At 40.2% G+C, this 18848-nt stretch overlaps 1 protein-coding gene across 1 annotated transcript in view; it reads right to left on the bottom strand.

The window, feature by feature from the left end:
* The window catches only part of MTAP (methylthioadenosine phosphorylase), a 32238-nt gene extending 13741 nt beyond the window's left edge, over positions 1-18497 (bottom strand). Inside the window, exons 1-4 of the mRNA XM_036404025.2 lie at positions 18444-18497; positions 13414-13500; positions 5938-5996; positions 3489-3656 (exon numbers count right to left, since the gene is read on the bottom strand). Coding sequence (XP_036259918.1) covers positions 3489-3656; positions 5938-5996; positions 13414-13500; positions 18444-18482 — 353 coding nt within the window. The 5' untranslated portion in view covers positions 18483-18497. The remainder of the gene's footprint in view (positions 1-3488; positions 3657-5937; positions 5997-13413; positions 13501-18443) is intronic.
* Positions 18498-18848: the final 351 nt, after the last annotated feature.

Raw genomic sequence — 18848 nt, 5'->3', positions numbered from 1 at the left:
CAATTCTGACTGTGACTGATTCTAGGAAGCAAAATACACCTAAACAAATGAACAAATCAGTCATTTCCATCTGTGACAAAGAGCCCTCTATCATTTCCATCATCAACTTCATTCTTCTTCCAGTAGGATTGAATTATCAAACTACTGGTAATTAAAGAACAAAATGTGAATTCAGACTGGCATAAGCGCATAAAAAGCAATCTCAGTATGCTCTGCATCTTCAAGGACACTGAAAGAAAATTCTACAAAAAAACTTACAAGGTGTGACAATGTTGCAGTAATTGTAGTTGTGTTTGTGACACAGATAACCGAAACAATAAAACTCACAGCTGTTACAGGAAGCATTTTTCTGCATCTCCCCGAGTTCAGTCATTCAAGTAAGTAGTTACTGTCTTGCACTTCTCTTCCTACCAGGTATCAGCAGCAAACCAAACAGAAAGTATTCTAAAGCCCTAAATTAGCTGATGTCATCAGTTGACTAATAGTGCTGCAATTAACTAACAGGAGTCAAAGGTGGAAAAAAATTATCCTATATTTTTAAAGTACCTTTTTAGAGAAGAGAACAACTTTTGCAGCCTATAGTAGCAAGTGCTTATTTTTGGATTTGGAAGCAAGGAGAACACAATAGATATACTTTTGTATTTATTTAATAAAATGTATATTTTATTGTTTAAATACACAAAATAATAAGTATAAAGGAAGCAGAGACTATATATGGAATCAAACACTAGGTGAGGTAATGACCTGCAGAATTAGGCTCTCAAAAGTTTGGAAATCTTATACAGTTCTAATTACACCTATTCAGTGTTTCATACTGAAAATCAAATCTGTGCTAGGCAGAAGTCCTACACAACTTCTTATATTGCAATCCTGTCATTAATTTCACGGTGCACATGCCCAAGGAGAGCAAATTACAGTAGCTGCCAACAGTTTTTTGCTGAGTTCTAGCTCTTCTTCAATTTCTATTCACTATTCCTTCTTTTTGCTTCACACCTATAAGGAGAATTGAGAATAGGAATTCTCCCTATTGAGAATATATATAGAGAGAGACAGATACTAAAAGGTACCTGGACACCAGAAGGCACTGTTTTAATAGTGGCCTGAGTAAAGCCTTGCCACCTAGACCATGACTTCTTTCCTATGTACTGCCTGGCAGGGGTTAACCACTATATAGAAGCCAGAGTACCTTTTAAGAGAAATAACTGACTGTTTTTGCAGATTTAACGAGTACCACATTTCCAAGACTTTTAACATTGTTTGCATGACCCTGATCTTCCATGAGAAGGTATTTCAGAAAAATTCCATATTTTCAGACCTTGGTGGACAACTAAAATATTCTGTCCCATGAAAATATCTTCCAATCAGTAGGACTGTTGGCATAGTGACTTATATAATGCAGTCCCTCTTGGACTACTGTGAAGGGCTAAATGCAGACCCTATCTCCAAAGACCTGGCAGTCTAACACTCCCTGGCACAGAACTTTATAAGAAAACGACTTGACATAGAAATTCAGCTGTAAAAAGAGACAGACTACTACAATGTATCAGTTTTATGAATTAAACTGCATGTTGGGGATGATTTAAAATTTCATATTACATATAATTTTCCACACTGAAACATTTTCACATGCTTTTCTGAGAAGCTTTCAGGTTTCCTGATGCCATTAAACAAGTCAGAACAAGTTTCCACTCGCCTACATCAAAACAGAAACTTACTTGCCCAAACAAAACACTGTTCATAAATAGGCTACACTATTACTACTGGTGACCATCTGAATAAACTCTAAATGAAAACAGAACAGCTGAGGGTATAAGTAGCCTCTGAAGGTCCACGTAGAATGGGTTGTCCTGTTCCATATCCAGATGGCTTTGAGTATCTCCAAGGACAGAAACTGCCACCTCTCTGGGCAACCTGTGCCCGTACTCAGTCACCTTCAGCAAAAAGCGTTCACTGAGGCTCAGAGTGACTCTCCTGTGTTTCAGTCTGTTCCTACTGCCTCTGATCCTGGGTGCTGCTGGACAGAGCTTGGCTTCTTCTATGAACCCTCCCTTCAGGTATTTCTGTACATCAATGATATTCACCTTGAGTCTAGTCTTCTCCAATCTGAACAGTCCCACTTCCTCAGTGGGAAGTCCCACTTCCTCACTTCACTCTCCTCTTAGGAGAGATGCTCCAGTGCTTTAGCATCTTCATAGTCCACTGTTGGGCTCTCTCTACAATATCCAAATTGCAGTGTAGAGCCCATACCTGGATACAGTGTGGGCTCCAGGTGTGGTTCACCAATGGCAAATAGAGGCTCCTGTCACTTCCCCAGGAGTCTGCCAGGTGATAATGCAGTCAAAATAACTGGTGCTTGACTCACAAGCATCCAAACCATGTTCCCAAGTCTGTTTAACATCTTTCCTACATAAATCAGTACCAATACTAAAAAAAAAAGAGTATTGTCAGCAATAGAGCTCATATTCACCCATAAATTCACTCTAGTAACAGGAAGCATTTTATATGGGGCTTGCCCCTGCAGGGTACTTAGTAATTTAGATACACTGTACCTAAAACCTACTCTTACAAGAAAAAAGGAATTTCAGTTACACATGCAAAAAAAAAGTTAGTAAGTCAAAATTTGAATAGCACTGCAGTGCTATCCCCACTGCAGTGGGGAACAATCTAGGTTTACATGTTCAGTTGGCAATTAAATACTACCAGCAGCACCACAAATGCCCAATGAAGCTGCATAAGCCATTTTAAATACTTCAAACTATGTGGAATTCCAAAATAAGACTTCAAGATATAATACTCCTCCAAGTATTAAAAGTAAATTTACCTTTTAAATGTGCAACCAGATCTCTGAATTATTGGTGTTGCTGATGATCTTTAAATATAGTTTTATTTTGCCCCTAGCTTTGCTTGAATTTTTCTAGTCAATGATCAAGAAGGATAGGACCAGCTGGTGTACAGAGACTTTTGGAAAAAAATTTACTTCCTTATGTTTCTTAACAAATAAGATATGTAAGCATCTATTCTTGTTTTAAAACAACCTCCTCGTTTTTGCTACTGTGCTGCATTTATCTCTCTTCTGCAGGATCTCACTATTATGACATATATTTACCTAGCTGACTCCTACTATGCTTTCTTGTACCACTCCATCTCATTTCAGATTCTTCATAAAGCTTGGAATGGCCTGTGCTTTTATTCATGTTTCTCTCCCACATCTGACAATGGAATATTTCTTTTACTTCTGAACAGTCTTCCCACAGAGCTTCACTTTAGCTCATTTATGGCCATTCTTCAAAGCCTAGTACTTCTGTGTCTGTTAGAATGGAACTTCTTATAATCACATTCCCATTTCCTATCATATTTTCTTGAATGAATCTTGCTTTTTGACAGAAGAACTGGGGCTATAATCTTATTTTACAAAAACTTAATTTAAGATGAACATGTTATTATATGGTGTAACCCCATTTCTCCTCTTTTTCCTCCTTCTCACTTACCTGTCAATGAACTGGTCAATTATGACGAGATCACCAGGTTGTATTTCCTCTCGTAATGAGCCACAGGCAGTAGTCACTAATACATGGGAACAGTTTTCCTCTTTCAATGCCCAAATATTGGCACGGTAATTGACGTTTGATGGCATAATTGTATGATGCCTTCCATGTCTGCAAAGATACATGAAGTAAGAGAGTAAAATAAATCAGACTCAAATTGCCTTCCTTCTTCCAAGTAAGAAGAATTTCAGGAAACATATTTCCCCTAACAATATTGGATGTGGAACTGACCATTTCTGCTACTTCTGCTATATTTTGTTTTCCTAAATGTATTGAGCTTCTCCTGGAATTCAATTTAAGAAGCAGTGATATCATTTTCTTTTTAAATGCAAAACTTTAAGTTCAAGACTGTAATGAAAATAACCTTAAAAATACAATTCAAATATATTTCAGCAGCCTCAAGAATAAAATGAGCATTTTTCTCTGAATCTTCTAAGTCAGTTCCATAGATTCTGAAACCCCTTTTCCAAACACTACAAGGAAGATTTATATGCGCCTCCATGAATTTTCTGCCCAGAAGCATTGCTTGTATTTTCCTACACAAAGAGTGGCACATCACAGAACACTGTGTTCTAATCTGTCATCTTTCCAAAGAAAACAGTAGAATCATCACATTTTTCTCTTTGATCTTTAAGTGATCTGACAGCTTTCATAAATTAAAAGTATGACTTCACACTGCTGCAGTATTCTTTTTCACCAAGACAGGAAATACTTGGTCTTATAAGCACAAGCTTTTGTGCTATCTCTGTCTTTGCTACAGAAGCACATCATTTACATGATGAAACACATTAGAAAATTATTTTCAACCATGTAAGAGAAAAGAAGGAACTTAATTTTTCAACTGATTTTTTTCAGAGGCCAAAAAGCCCTAAGAATTTGGTCATTCAGGAACTACACATAACATGATCAAGCACTGTCAGTCAGGATTCCCATGCTGTCATTAGCCTTTCTGATAAGCCACTAGGCACACAGATCTATTGCTTTATTGCAGTTGCTGTCATAATCTTCTTATGGGATATATATGCCTTTTCTTTTCCAATCTGATTCAGAAGCCAAAACACAAAGAAAAATTTGCAGGTACCTTAGCCCTAAAAGTAAACTCAGGAGGTTTCTATATGAATGGTCATAAATCCCAGGGAGAAGGTAAACCACAGCCAAGTTGTTCAGACATCTGTCATCCAAGGTCTAGCTTGAAACAGTACATCAATCAGAACTTGACTTAGCAGTTCATTTGAGAAAATGAGAAAAATGTTGTCCAGGTGTAATAAAATACATGAGTAAAGTCCATGAAAGATAAGAAAAGTAAAACCACAGACAGAAGTGTCATAGAGATGGTTAGCAGTCAGCAGCTTTAATGCAAAAACACTGGAATGAAAAGAATCAGAGCCCTGAGTGCACCACTGGGACCTAAGTGCCCTGGCCAGTCTCACCCTGGGCCTCCACAGAAACTTCTGATGCCTGTGAGCCTGGGTGCTCCTGCCTCCAAGCTCAGGCCTCAGTCTTCACCCCTGGCCTGAGCTATGTCACAGTGTGCCAGTCCCCAGCCCAATCTCCCTCACAGCCTTCAGACCTATCTGTACTTTGTCTCCAGAGCAGGATGGGCTTTAGACACACACTACAGCCTTGTCTCTTACCTCCTAAGGCTCCTGCCTAGATTCCCTGGATGGATCCTGTGCTTGACTAATTAACTTGACTTGGCCTGCTGAGAGATGCTGTCATCAGCACCTGCTCTGTCCATTCTGACCAGGTGCCATGAACTGTGTTAGTACTTTTACATTTAATCCAATAGCATGTTGGTCCCAGACATCCATGGTTACACCAGTGGGAAATTTCCACACACTCATCTGCAGATCCTGCTTCCAGAGTCTCTTCAAGTATAGTAAAAATGTCTGAATAAAAATTATACAAGGAGGGAGAACTGCAGGGGATGCAGCTTCCTAAGCAATAATAGTAACAGCAAGAGGACTCAATAACCTAAGGGAATGATTTGGAGAGTTTACAGTGGTGCCAGAGACATAGTTCATCTGGAAGCTAACATTTTCTCTATTTCACAAAGGAAATCTGCAAACATAGTGAGCAGATGAACTAATTAGTAAGGTTATCAGCATCACCTATCCACCATCAGAGCAGGTGGCCCTGCAGACCACCATTCTTACTAGGGTAATACCTCCCACTAGATTTTTTTACCTAACCTAGACAGCATTTTTAATACTCTCAGTCCTTGCAGCATCAAACTTGCTTATGAAAAAACCCAAATCTGTGCTGGACTTTGCCAGCAACAATACAAAGTAAGATCATGTAAGCATAGAAATTCAGTTCACCTAATGAAAAGAAAAAATTCTGAGAAGACTTTAAGATGTTTAATACAAACGCACTTAAAATGCTCATTTACCTTGCCAAGAGCACACAGTCCACATTTTTGATCTTTCCCAAAATCAGAGCATCTGATGGCTGCAGAACAAACACATAAGAATGAGTTACCATCTGACAATCCCATTACAAACCTTTACTACCACCTAAAAATAACCACAATAGTTACAGAAGAAAATACTGGTTACCATTGTACTCTCATGTTTTCTTGAGCTCAGCCCTGTATTTTGATATGGCTGGTTAGTAAAACAGCCTGGAACAGGAAGATCAAACTTGAAACAGGAAGGATAACTACAAATTTTCTGTGTTCATACAAAAATTAACATTGCAACTCTTTACTTTAGGGTTTGAAACTGTAATACTTTCTAACATATCAAAAGAGTATTTCAAACACAAAAATAGTAGCATGCACATGTTACCATCAAATTGGTTAGCATGACTCACTCTTTCCTGTAAACTTCAGTTTCTTTTTGCTAAATAGGTGCCATTCTCTACTAAAGCCCTCTTCCAACATAAAAACCATTTAATCTGTGCTTTTCCATAGCACTCACCATTCTCTTCTCTGTCCCCTTTCTAACTTGGGCTCACAGTAGGGTGTGAAGAGGTCTGGATTCCTCCAACCCATCCCTCATTCAACCCCACCTTCCTGAAAAACTCGCTCTTCCCAGCTGCTGGGAGTCGTGCTTTTGGGAAATGAAATGTGATACAACAGAGAAATTCTGGTACATAAGTGGCAGAAGCAGTGCTGTATTTGCTCTGCCCAGGGATTTCTCTTACAGCTATACAACAAGAAAATACAATCTTCCTGACTACCAACCACCCAGAACAATTGAACATTTTGATTTTAGCTGTCCAGCTGGAATGTGTACCTTGCCACGGAGACAGGTCATCGTGCCCACGAGAGGCAGCCTCCAAGTCATCAATCACCATTACAATAAATTAACTGCTCTATGGGCTGTGTTCTGCTCCGGGCCTTCGGGGATCTGATATATACTATACCATAGCTTTCCTTTTTGTTAAAACAGCTACTAACAAAACCACGGTTTATTTACTGATCACAAGTTTGCAAGTGTCTTGACTCACACATTTGCATTTACAAATGTTCTGCTGCCAGCTATTTGATAGAAAAGAAATAAAATTATAATGCTAGATGCAAGATTTCAATTACCATTTATTTTACAGCTGTTGATTTTATTATACACTTGAAAATTTGCAGAGGTTGACAGTGAAGTGATATGGGAGTCCCATGTTTAAGATACCCATTTCTAAAAAACCCATAATCTTCTACTTCCTATTGCACTGCTCTTTTTGGTAATTATTCATTTGAAAGTTCTCTAAAGCACTATAACTTACTCAATCACCAAGGCTGAAATTCTGGCAGACACTTACTACTTCCTTTAAAAAAAACGGAATATTCCAGAAAATTTATGTTTAGAACAGTAGTTATTCTGACTTCTTCTTCTTCTTTTTTTTTTTTTTTCAAGTATCCATTTAGTATTAAACTATTGATATTTAAGTGTTTAATCTTTACCTGACATACACTCTTCTCAAACAAACATGGCTTTAAGAGTGAAATTTCACACAGGGCAAAAGCTTTGCTGTCTACTGGCCACAGCAACTTACAATTGCAACATTCCATAACAAGGAAGGTTCACAAAAATTAGCACTTGGGATTTTGTTTTGTTTGCACACATTCGCTGTGTTAAGTTATAAGCACTTATTACAATTGGGAACTTAAGACCCCAAAAGACTACAAAAATACTCTTAAAAACTAAAGAGGATTTCCAGCAAAAGTTCTTGCCTCCCATTAAAAAGGTCAGCAAACTGAACACTGTGCTCTTTGCTTTATAAGTAACAGATTAAAATTTATTCCAAGAGGTAGATTTAAGTTTATACCCATTTTCAAAAGACTTAGGGTAGTTTGATACTCATTCCCATTACAGAACTCCCCTAAATTCTGGCATACATTGACGATGCAGAAAGAACATAACAGCTTTGAAATTCACAGGCTTCAAAATCTAGTTGCTGTAGCCAGGGTTTCCTTCCCTATCTGCTCATATCCTAGCACTTCAAAAGGCTTCAGGATGGTTGTGTAACAGTCTGGCTGACACCTTTGCATGGATTTCCACAAAGTGCATTCTGCACACATTTTCCACATGATTTACTGAGTATCTTTCTGTCACATGATTTCTAGAAAAATGGAAGAGAAAAAGAAACACTTGGAACAAAGACAGCACTGCTAAATGATGGGTGGACAGTTTAAGCAAAGAATTGCAGATACTGCACCATGCCTCATTAAAAGACGTTAAATAAAGATGACACAATCACAGAATTGTTAGGGTTGGAAAAGACCCGTGGAGGTCTGCTAGTCCAGCCTCCCTGCCAAGGCAGACTCGCCTAGAGCAGGTTACACAGGGATATATCCAGGTGGTTTGAGTGTCTCCAGCAAGGAAGGCCCCATGACCTCATTGGCCAGCCTGTTCCAGTGCTCCGCCACCTTCAATGTAAAGAAATTCTTACTCATATTGTGTTTTAGTTTATGGCCATTACTGCTTATCCTGTCACTAAGCATCACTGAAAAGAGTCTAGTATCATCCACTGGGCACTGACCTTTAAAATATTTGTATGTGCTGACAAGATCCCCCTCAGTCTTCTCTTCCCTGGACTAAGAAGGCTCAGCTTCCACAGTCTCTCCCCGTAAGAGAGACGCTCCAGACCCTGAATCACCTCTATGGCTCTGCCAGACCCTTTCCAGTAGCTCCTGGTAATTCTTTCACTGAGGAGCCCAGAACTCAACCCAGCACTCAGATGTAGCCTCACCAGGGCCAGGTGGAGGGAGAATCACAGCCCTTGACCTGCTGGCCACACTCTAGCTGCTGAACCCCAAGACAGCATTGGCCCTCCAGACTGCAAGGGTGAACTTGTCATCCACCACCCCAGGTTCTTCTCCAAGAGCTGCTTTCCAGCAGGTCAGCCCTCAGCTGTGCTGGTACTTGGGGTTATTCCCACCCCAGGTGAGAATTCAACCCCAGGTTCAGGATTCTAAACTTGTCCTTGTTAAATTCCATTATGTTTCTCTATGCCCACTTCTCCAGACTAAGGTCCCTCTGAGTGGCAGAAAAGCCTCTGGGTGTCTCAGCCACTCCCCCCAGTTTTGTATCATCTGCAAACTGGCTCAGGGGTCATTCTATCCCTTCATCCAGGTTGTTTGTAAAGAGATTGAATAGCTGGACCAACTATTGATATGTGCATAATGTTACAGAAACAGACATTTCAAACCATATGTTAAACATGTAACATAGCTAATGTATACTTCCATTCTGCTTTCTTTCTCCCACTACTTCTTTCCAAGTGCTGTACCTCTCTACTATTATCATGGTCATAGCCAGGAGTGATGATAAAATAGTAAAAATTTTCAATGGTACAATTTGAAATCAAAGCTCTAATACTGTATTTTTAAAGGATGATTTAATAAAAGGTCCAATAAAAAGTTCTCAAACATTAAAAATTCGTAAATGTCTTCCCTCTTTTCACAAAATATAAGTATGATATATATTACTCATTATTGCAAAACAGAAAAGAAAGAATAAAACCCTGGGCAATTAACCTCAAATTACTACAATAACTAACAATCGGAAAAAATCCCCTTTGTCTACAGTGTAAATATGCATAAAGTACCGTTCATGTGTTGTCTACAGAATTAATTTTTCCCTCGGTCTCCCTTCTCAGAGGCTAGTTTGAACAGAAAACAGAATGAATACAGAACACTAATGATGAAAAAGTACTTCAGAGGTTCTGCAAGCCTCTATTCAACCTGTGAGCTAGTTTAGGAACCAAACAATGTGCATTGTTTTGGGGAGGTAGAACAAGAACTTAAGTTTTATGTTACATGGTCAGGTTTTCCTGATGCATCAGGTTTTCCTGATGCAAGCAAAAATCACTCAATTGAAAGGTGGAACTACCCCCTGTTTGTTTGCCAGATATATTTATGACCAGAAAAAAACACAGAGCCACTACAACAATTTTCTAGAGTGGGAAGATCTCTTGCCCACCAGGGAAGGTGATTCAGAATCAAGATCTGTCATCCAGAAAGGAAGAGAATCTAACTGAAAATATATTCTGAAAAAAGCTTTTAGGAGCTTCAAAATTCAATGATGAGGATAAAATTGCTTGGAACAGCCTCTATTATCCTGTAGGAGACTAATATTTTCCATATCTGGAGATAGAATCTCAAAAGGTTTTGGGATATTTTCCATATCCCAAAGATATAACCCATAGAATGCTAAATTTTTGATGTAGTGAAAATGGAGGAAGCCAAGGAGAAAAGACAGCAGTAATATTAAGAGCTGTAAGTAAGTATACTTAGTTTTTTTAAAAAACTCTTGTTCTGCATTTTCACTATTACTAATGTAACTTGATAGATCATAGAGGACCAACGTCAACATAGAGAACAGCAAAAAATTGTCATAATAGTTTCTTTTAAACCTTTCCATATTTCCCACATTCCCTAATGCTAAATTTTGTAGTTAAATGATTCTTAGGATTCAAGAAGGCCAAAGCAGAAGACAATTCAAAAACTCTCTATAAAGAAAAACTAAGCTATTATTAATCTTTTAAAAGAAAAGAAAATAGCAATTTTCATTAAAGAAAAATGTATTTTGCTGCTGTCAAACGTCAAAGGTGCCAAGGAACATCTACCCCAGAAAGCTTTTCAGTCAAAAATCTTTTCTTGTCTAGAAACTTAAGAATTAAAGATTTAAGTGAAATGGAATTATACACTTTGCATTTTTACACGACAGAAGGAAACAGACATACATTCTAGTAACTATGCCTTGCAATTTCCTTTTGACATTCATTCATTCATTCTCATTCTTCCTAGTTTTGCTTGAACTAAATAGGTTGATGTTTCATGTCTGTTTCTCAGGAAAACAAAGGCCACAAAGTTCTGAAGTTTATTTAAATTAAGCCCTTTACTTCTTAAAATTTCAGGCAGATTATGTCTCCACTGATTTCACAGCTCTATGAAAAAGTATCTTTATGGCAGAAAAGTCCCAATTTGGTTGGAACAGTAACAATCGAGAACAAAACATACCTTTAGGAAACTATAAACTTCTAAACTTTTCCAGGCACACTTAAATAAAAATAAAACTGCCCTCTTGCATTCAGCAATAGCTGTTCTCCTCAACTATGTAGATCTAAAATGAATGGTAGGTTGTGTAACACCTCCTTCCTGAATACTAAATAGTCTCAGCAGCAAAGTAAGTGAATATTGATTCACCTACTTATAATTAATAATACTAATTGAATTTGAGGCTTTTTTTCTTCAATCAAAATCCACTGCACTTTGTGCAATTGTAACTTGTGGACTAAGCTCTGCACATCTTACAGTAAGTCTGAATCATCAGCTGAACTGCAAACTGCATTTAGTTGCTGAAATTAATGTGATTCTATACAGGAGGAAATCTACATTAAACAACTATCAGGTCAATGGCCTGATTATCAGAAGTTCAGATCAGAGAGAAAGAAGGAAGACAGGCCATTACAGGTAAAAGGATAAAAGCTTCCTGTTTGGCTGTGCTGTCTTTCTTTGACTGTGTCCTGACTCCATTTAGGTCAGTTTAAAAGGCCCAGTTCAACTCAGGACATTATCTCAAATTCAGGCTTGGATTCATACCATGGTATCTCAGTTCTATTCTCATCCCCCTCACAAAAAGAAAAAAATTTCACGAGCTCTTATGTTTTAAGTTCAGCCTATGCTAAATATGTAACATGCAGGTTCAGACACAGGCAGTCCATTGATCAAGGTCTCTCACAATCCACAACAGGCACCAACATTAATTTTTTGCTATTTATGTTACATTCTGTGAAGAACACAGAAAAAAAAACCCAAACCACTAGATAAGCTACTTATTAGTTAAAAGAAAATAGTAAAAAAGCCCTCTGTACTGACCAAAGCTGCATGGCCGATGAAGATTATCTCACTCCTTCATGCAGGAGCCATCCTGCAAGTATTCCTACTCTTCCCAGGAACACTGAACCGTACTGTAGGCCACTTACTGCACTGCAGAATTTGCATTCCCCAAATCCTGTGACACCTCAATGCTGTGACAGAACAGATCTTCAAATTACATGCTGCCACTGTGCCCTTAACTCTGATCTGAACAGAACTCTGTGAGGGAGAAGTGTTCCATCTGTCCTAGATAGGAAAGCTTCAGTTTATATCTGCTACAAGCATAGTATTACTTCTGCTTTGTCAGCAGTCTCCAAACACATCCATGCTGTGATGAACATCCATGATTCTCAAGAAACAGGAAATGCAATGGCAACTGGTTTGGTTTAGCCAGTGGATTCTCCTTCAGACCAAAGCTGGCTACTTTTGGAAGCCAGAGTAAAGAAAACAGAGGAGGTAAGTTCCCTTCATTCTGCTACAATTTGTTAACTAATTCTGAAAGAGGATAGAAAAGTCAAGTGCATTCTTCTGATTATGTTTTCACTTCCTTTAATATACTTCCCCTTCCTAATGGTGTGGATACAAACTCCTCTTGCTCTTTATACTCCATTTTAAAGCATTTTTGAGTGGAGGCATGGATTTGGTTTTCAATCACATACCATACCACTGAGTTTTCTGGCAAGCTTCCAGTAACAAAATAGCACTTGCTATCAGATACCAGATTTTTTTGTATGTATACCAGCATACACTGATAGATTGCATAAGATATAATTCCAATGGCAATTATAAAGCACCCAGACTCCCCATGTCCTATGACATGACTACCTAAGATCCAATTCTTCTATGAGCTTCATGTGACAACTAGAACATCCTTCCCCCTTGACTTCCTGCCTACAAAACTCCCTCATCTTTTGTCTTGCCTGGTTGTACAATAAATGCCTTGTGCCAGGAATTGTCCTTCAAAATGTACCCAGGGCTGCTTATAGAGCAACAGCCCCAGCCACCACTCCCTTCTGCTGAGGAAAAGGGCGGAAGCAATGCAAAGGAGAATTGTTTAGGTGTACCAGCCTCACAAACACCATTTCAGAGCTTAATTTTCAAATAATTTTCAAATTATGTGGGTATAAGCATGATCTTACATTGGCACGTAAAACATAAGTCATTAGTTACAGGGAAAATGGTATCTCATATACCTCAAAGGAGAGTTTTCTGCAATTCAGAAAGGTTCCTGGACTAATCTGATAGATAATACATGTCATGCATCAGTACAAAATTGAAAGAGAGAGATTATCCCTTGATTGCAAATTCAGCAGTGAGTTTCTAAATTCATCCAATCTACAAATGAGAAGAGGTACAGTCTCCTTTGCACATAATCTTTGCAATAATACTTTGTTTTAGCAAACTAAGAATCCCACAATACATAGCAACTAAAAATAGTTGTGCCAGCACCTTTATACGTTCATTTACCACCCTGAAAATTCTTAAAGCATACAAACATCTTGAGAATTGGCAAAAACTTTCAGTAATAAATAAATAGATTATACAGACCTTGCCATAAGGAGTGTCAACATATTTTTCTGTTCTTCCTTCTAAGATATCCGGATCATCCAGGCCAGTTCCACCAATAATTCCAATCTTACACAGAAAGTACATATTAGTCTTCTTGCAATTCACATTTAACTGCATGCTTGAAAAACTAAGGAAGCTACAAAATGTATCTTCTTCTCGGGATGAGGATAGACAACAGATCAACAAATCATAATATGCTCACCACATTTTTCCAGAATGCAAATTTCAAATACCTGATTTTAAACAACTGTATTTAGCTTGCCAATTTCTTACCCCATGATTCTCTTCTTTAAGTACCACATTAAAAAAGCTATGAAAAAATGCACAAAGATGTGCCATTAAACATTTATTTCCAATATATAAATTAAGACTATTTGGGAATGCCTGTAATGAGTGAGAAATGCATGTAGAAAGCCCATTAAAACAAAGGGGTTTTCTTTATATAGACAAAAAGTCTTACATATAACCACCATACTGAATATCAGGCTGTCATAGTTTTAAGCCCAGCTGGAAGTTAAACACCACACAGCCACTTACTCAAACCCCCCTTCTTTCCTCCTGCACTCTGGTGGAACAGGGAGTGGAATCAAAGTAAAACTTAAATGTTGATATAAGAAAAGCTTAATAAGTGAAAATAAAGTAAAACATTATAACAAGGGTAAATGATGTAATAATAATAAAAAAGGGAAAAACTAGCGATGCACAACACAATTGCTCTGCACCCACTGACTAATGCCAGATCCTATTCCCAAATCCAGAATGGCCACCCTCTGGGTAACTCCCTCAGTTTATATAGTGGGCATGACATTCCATGGTGTAGAATATCCCTTCAATCAGTTTAGGTCACCTGTCCCAGCTATGCTCCTTCCCAGTTTTGTTTGTGTACTCCCTCCACTCCCTCCCTGGCACAGCATGAGACAGGGAAAAAAGAAGTCCTTGATTTAGGATTAACATGACTCAGCAAAACCCAAAACATCAGTGTGTTATCAAGACCAATCTTATTCTGAATCCAAAACAGAGCACTAGAACAGCGACTGAGGGGAAATTTTTACTATAGCCATAACCAGAACACAGGCATTTCTATATGGTATTATACCTCCAAAAGAAAGAAAACTTTGTGGGGGAAAAAAAGAATAGTTTTTTGTGCTGACTCGACAAAATCTAAGTGTTTTCCCATTTAAAATCCCATTTGTGTTTTTATTTGCCTGTGATTGCATATTCCAGCTAAGAAAAATGCATCTGATTTTTCTTGTTTCTAACTCGTCATTGAAAAGTAACTTGTTTTTTGTCTCTCAAGGGATAATTAGATTTTCAATAAAATGAAGATTTTTCTGGAATTCAGAACACTTGTAACTCTTCGGACGGAATTGTTATTGTCAAGCTTTTCACAACTGAAAGCTTAGTAATGGTACTTAAAAGTTACGTCACCATGTATCACACATAGAGAAAAAAAGAGTGCCTCTTTTTTTTCTTCACTGTGATCAGTTGTTGCAAAGTTTGTATCACTTTCAAGCTGAATATATATCATGACTGATTTGCTTCAAAATCTGAAACCATGACTGATTTGCTTCAAAATCTGAACCTTTGTGACGTAACTTATTACCACAAAGACTGAAAATTTCCCAAGTAAACCTTCCAGACTCCAACATACAACCCCTCCTTCCACAACACGCAGAGAGCTGTCTCTTACTCCAGCTTTTTCTTACTTTCACAATCGTAGAGATCCCATCTGTTCAACCACTGTATTAGCTGGCTCATTAAGCACTTCTTTTCAACAATGAGAGGCTCTGTGGTCTTGGTTACAAATACCTCTTTAACAAAGCTTTCTACAGCCGGCGGTGTAAACGCTGATACATGAAACGGTTTCAACCGGCCTCCCACTTCCTTCTGCTACCCCCCTGTGGAGCACGAGAAGAAGTGCAAAGGAAGACAGCAGTGCTAACCCACACACTCCGACCCGGAATACACACACAAGCTTAAGGGAAGACCCAGACCACTGTTTGCAGTAATATTGATGGGTCTGTTCCCGTGTTACTCGTGTTGTTTAGCTATCACAAAGGTTCTGATGTGGATTTCTCGTGAAAATCCTGAAAACTATGTACACTTTAGGAGGAATAACAAATTGCCTTAAGAATTGTGAAAGGTCTGTAACAGGAACAACCACAAAAATCAAAATCAAGAAAAGACTATCCTTAACAATGTTCATGCATATATTCAGTAAACACTTGCTACATTGCCAGAGGACAGGACCAAAATGGTGCCTTTCTTATTTTTTTCAATCTAGGAGGGGGAAAAAAAGGTTCCTTCAGTCACTTTACTGGTTTTAGCTGGGTATAACACTAGTGGCCTATGACTTAGGATACAAAAGGGAACTGAACTTTTACCTCTAGCAAAGTGAAAATTGTTGGGACTGAGGAAAAATGTGCAATGCTGGAGAGAGCAGCTACAGATGCACACATAAAAGTTACTTTGGAACTGCAGTGCTTTAAGGTTATTATAAACACACAGATCCATCACAGTAACAGACTGCTCCTGTACAGAAAGCAGCACGCCTGGCCTGTGGCAGCATAGGCCTGATGTGGCTGCTCTCATATTTGCTCTCAGGCTCCATAACTCAGGGGCTGCAGCGGCATCAATACGTACTTTGGCTGCACTGTTCAGTTCCTGCCCAGGATTTTACACCAATAGCCCTGCTGTCAGAAATTGCAGGCTGCAATGAGCTTGCAAAATATTCACAGCTCCCAGGGCGCAGAACCCAAAGCACAGACAACCTAGACTATGTTGAGCTTGTTGCGCATTCTTACCCACTGCAAACTTACCACAGTGGCAGTCAGGCTACCTGAGGCAACCCTGGATAGAGAAATGCTGGGCTCACTTATAATTCACTGGAGAGTTACTTCAGTGGAAGGAAAGTTAGGCAGCAGAGATTTCTGAAGTAGCTGCTTCTCCAACCATGTAAGGTCAACTTGGAGCTAGCAGCTCTAATCCTAAAATTAATTTTACCTGACAATTATTTTTCCGCCAGTTCACATGATCTCCAGAAATACTATTTGTATCTGGGAACTAGACAGAAAAATCTGATTCTATACTAAATTTTGCTTTCCAAATCTCCTAGTGAATTATCAAAACGAATGCAAATGCTCTAGGCTCAGTGGGAGAAATACCCTACATCCTGGCTCCAGCCAGGATAGGATTAATTTTTGCAGTAGTCTGGGAGGGTCGTGACCAGGACCTGGATGTTATTCTACATGACCTAGTATCATTTTCCAAAAACAGGGGAAGGGCCCGGGGTCAGGGAAGCATTACAATTGAGTATTTTTGGGCTGTGCATAGTGGTGAGCAGTTGCATATTAGCTGCTCACCTCTCTCAATTATATGGTTGTTATTACTGTTTTTCTTATCTTGTTGTTTCCAGTAAATTGTTCTTATCTCAACCCATGAGCTGCACCTTTTGTGCCTCCAACTCTCCTCTCATTCTGCTGCAGGGGATGGGGAGATGTGTGGTTTGGAGTGGCTTCAGTGGGAACACTAAACTGGAGAGCATCATGTCTAAACCACAACACCCCGGGCAGGGGTGCTGACTTCCAGCTGCCAGCCCAGGAGCTGAACACATGGGAAGGCAGAGAGGATGTGACCAAGGAAGAAGAGTTTCACCTTTCCTCAAAAGCCAGAGAACTGACCTCACACCTAGGAATGACTTCAAGAATGGAAAGATGTAAGACTGTATTCTCCATTTCAGACTTTGCATCCTACAAAGGGACACAAAGGATATAACTTGTAAAATTTAATGGAGCCTGTATCAAAGGTAATCTGGAATTAAATCTCAAGTAAAATGGCATTACAATAGAGTGAATCTCAAACAGTGGGGTGAAGGGCATCAGAACTGAAACCTAACAAAAAGTTATCACAACAGTAACTACAAAAATCAAACCCATTTCTCATCAAAGTCCAAGTAACAATCACACTAAAGTGTGTATGCCTTTCTTCATGTGGTGTTTGGTGAACTTCTCCAAGGTTTAAGTGAAAGGCATAGTGCTATCTCTGTAGTGACAGCCTACACTTGTTCATCTGTGGGTCTTAAACTAGTACATATCATGATCATCTATGGGTCTTTTTGACAACTAACCACACACAAATCCTTCTGTATTCCTCTCTTCCATTTTGGGGATATTGAGAAAGGGATGAGGATGGCATTACAAATAATTTTGCTTAAAAGGAGACAAACATCAAGCTGAGTATAAGTTGTACCTAAGAGAATAAATCCGTACACTAGGAGACAGGCTCTAACTGTTTTCTACATCCAAAAGGACTGGGATTTTTTACTTCGTGGCAGAAGAATAATGCACAGTTTGTGAAAACTCAAATTTCAGCCTGGGTACCGGCTTGCTCACCCCTGGTGCCATCACCGCTCTAAGCAGCTCTTCAAACCCACAAGAAATGAGTCTTAAGAGAGGAAGTTTTGCATTGCTTACTTCTACCAAAGCTTAGAGTTCCATGCACGTTTAAAAACAGAGCCCAGAGCTACAGGCCCGCCACGATCCCTCTCACTGACAAACCCAACACACCGCACATGGGTCAGATAACCGGAAAAGGCGATTTCTCTGAATTAAAAAAAAAAAAAAAATAAAAAAAATTGTCCCTTCCGGGACGGCCGCGGGCGCCCCTGCACGGGCCTTGGCGAGGAAGCGCTCGGGCGGGCGCCGCCCCCCAGAGCAGCGGCTCCCCCGCGCTCCCGGGCCCGCTCCCGACAGGCGGCGCAGCAGGAGGGTGGGAAGGCGGCGGGAAGCGGGAAAAATGCAGGGGGCAGGAGGGAGAGAAGGAGGAAGGAAGGAAGCAAGCAGAGAAGGCAGCGCCTCTCGGCACGCGGTCGGCAGCGTGGGAGGGCAGCGGCACGGCCTTCGCCATCTGGCTCCCGCACCCGCCCCGAGACGGCGGCGGGGAGGGATTGCGGGCGACGATGGACGCCACTCCCTCCCTCCTGAGGCGCCGCTGGCCGGAAGCACGCTTACCTTCACAGGCACGGAGGCGGCAGCGGCGGCGGCGGCCATGCTGGCGGGAGGGCGGGGCGGTGCCGCGGGGGCCGCGTTCAGCCCGCCGGGGAAGGGCGCTGCGCGCCGCTAGGGGGCAGCACCCTCCCGCGCTGTGGCCCGGGAGCGCCGCGGGCCCGGGAGCGCCGGGCCGTGAGGGGAACGGGAGCCGTGCCGTGCCCAACGCAGCAAGCCCGTCGTGCTTGCTCCTTAATCCTTCCCACCTGCAGGCTCCGCGGCGACTCTGGGAGCCTCCGCTGCGTGGAGCCGGAGTGGTGCTACGGGAGGTGTGATGGAAATAGCTTGTCTACCTAAAGGTGCAACTGTGTGCTCAGATTGCCGAGCCCTGGCTCTGTCTCTCTGAAAACGTAATTGTCAGAGGGTCTA

Source organism: Molothrus ater, chromosome Z, assembly GCF_012460135.2.
Source record: "Molothrus ater isolate BHLD 08-10-18 breed brown headed cowbird chromosome Z, BPBGC_Mater_1.1, whole genome shotgun sequence".
Taxonomy (NCBI): Eukaryota; Metazoa; Chordata; class Aves; order Passeriformes; family Icteridae; genus Molothrus; species Molothrus ater.
This window is presented reverse-complemented; position numbering and strand designations above follow the sequence as displayed.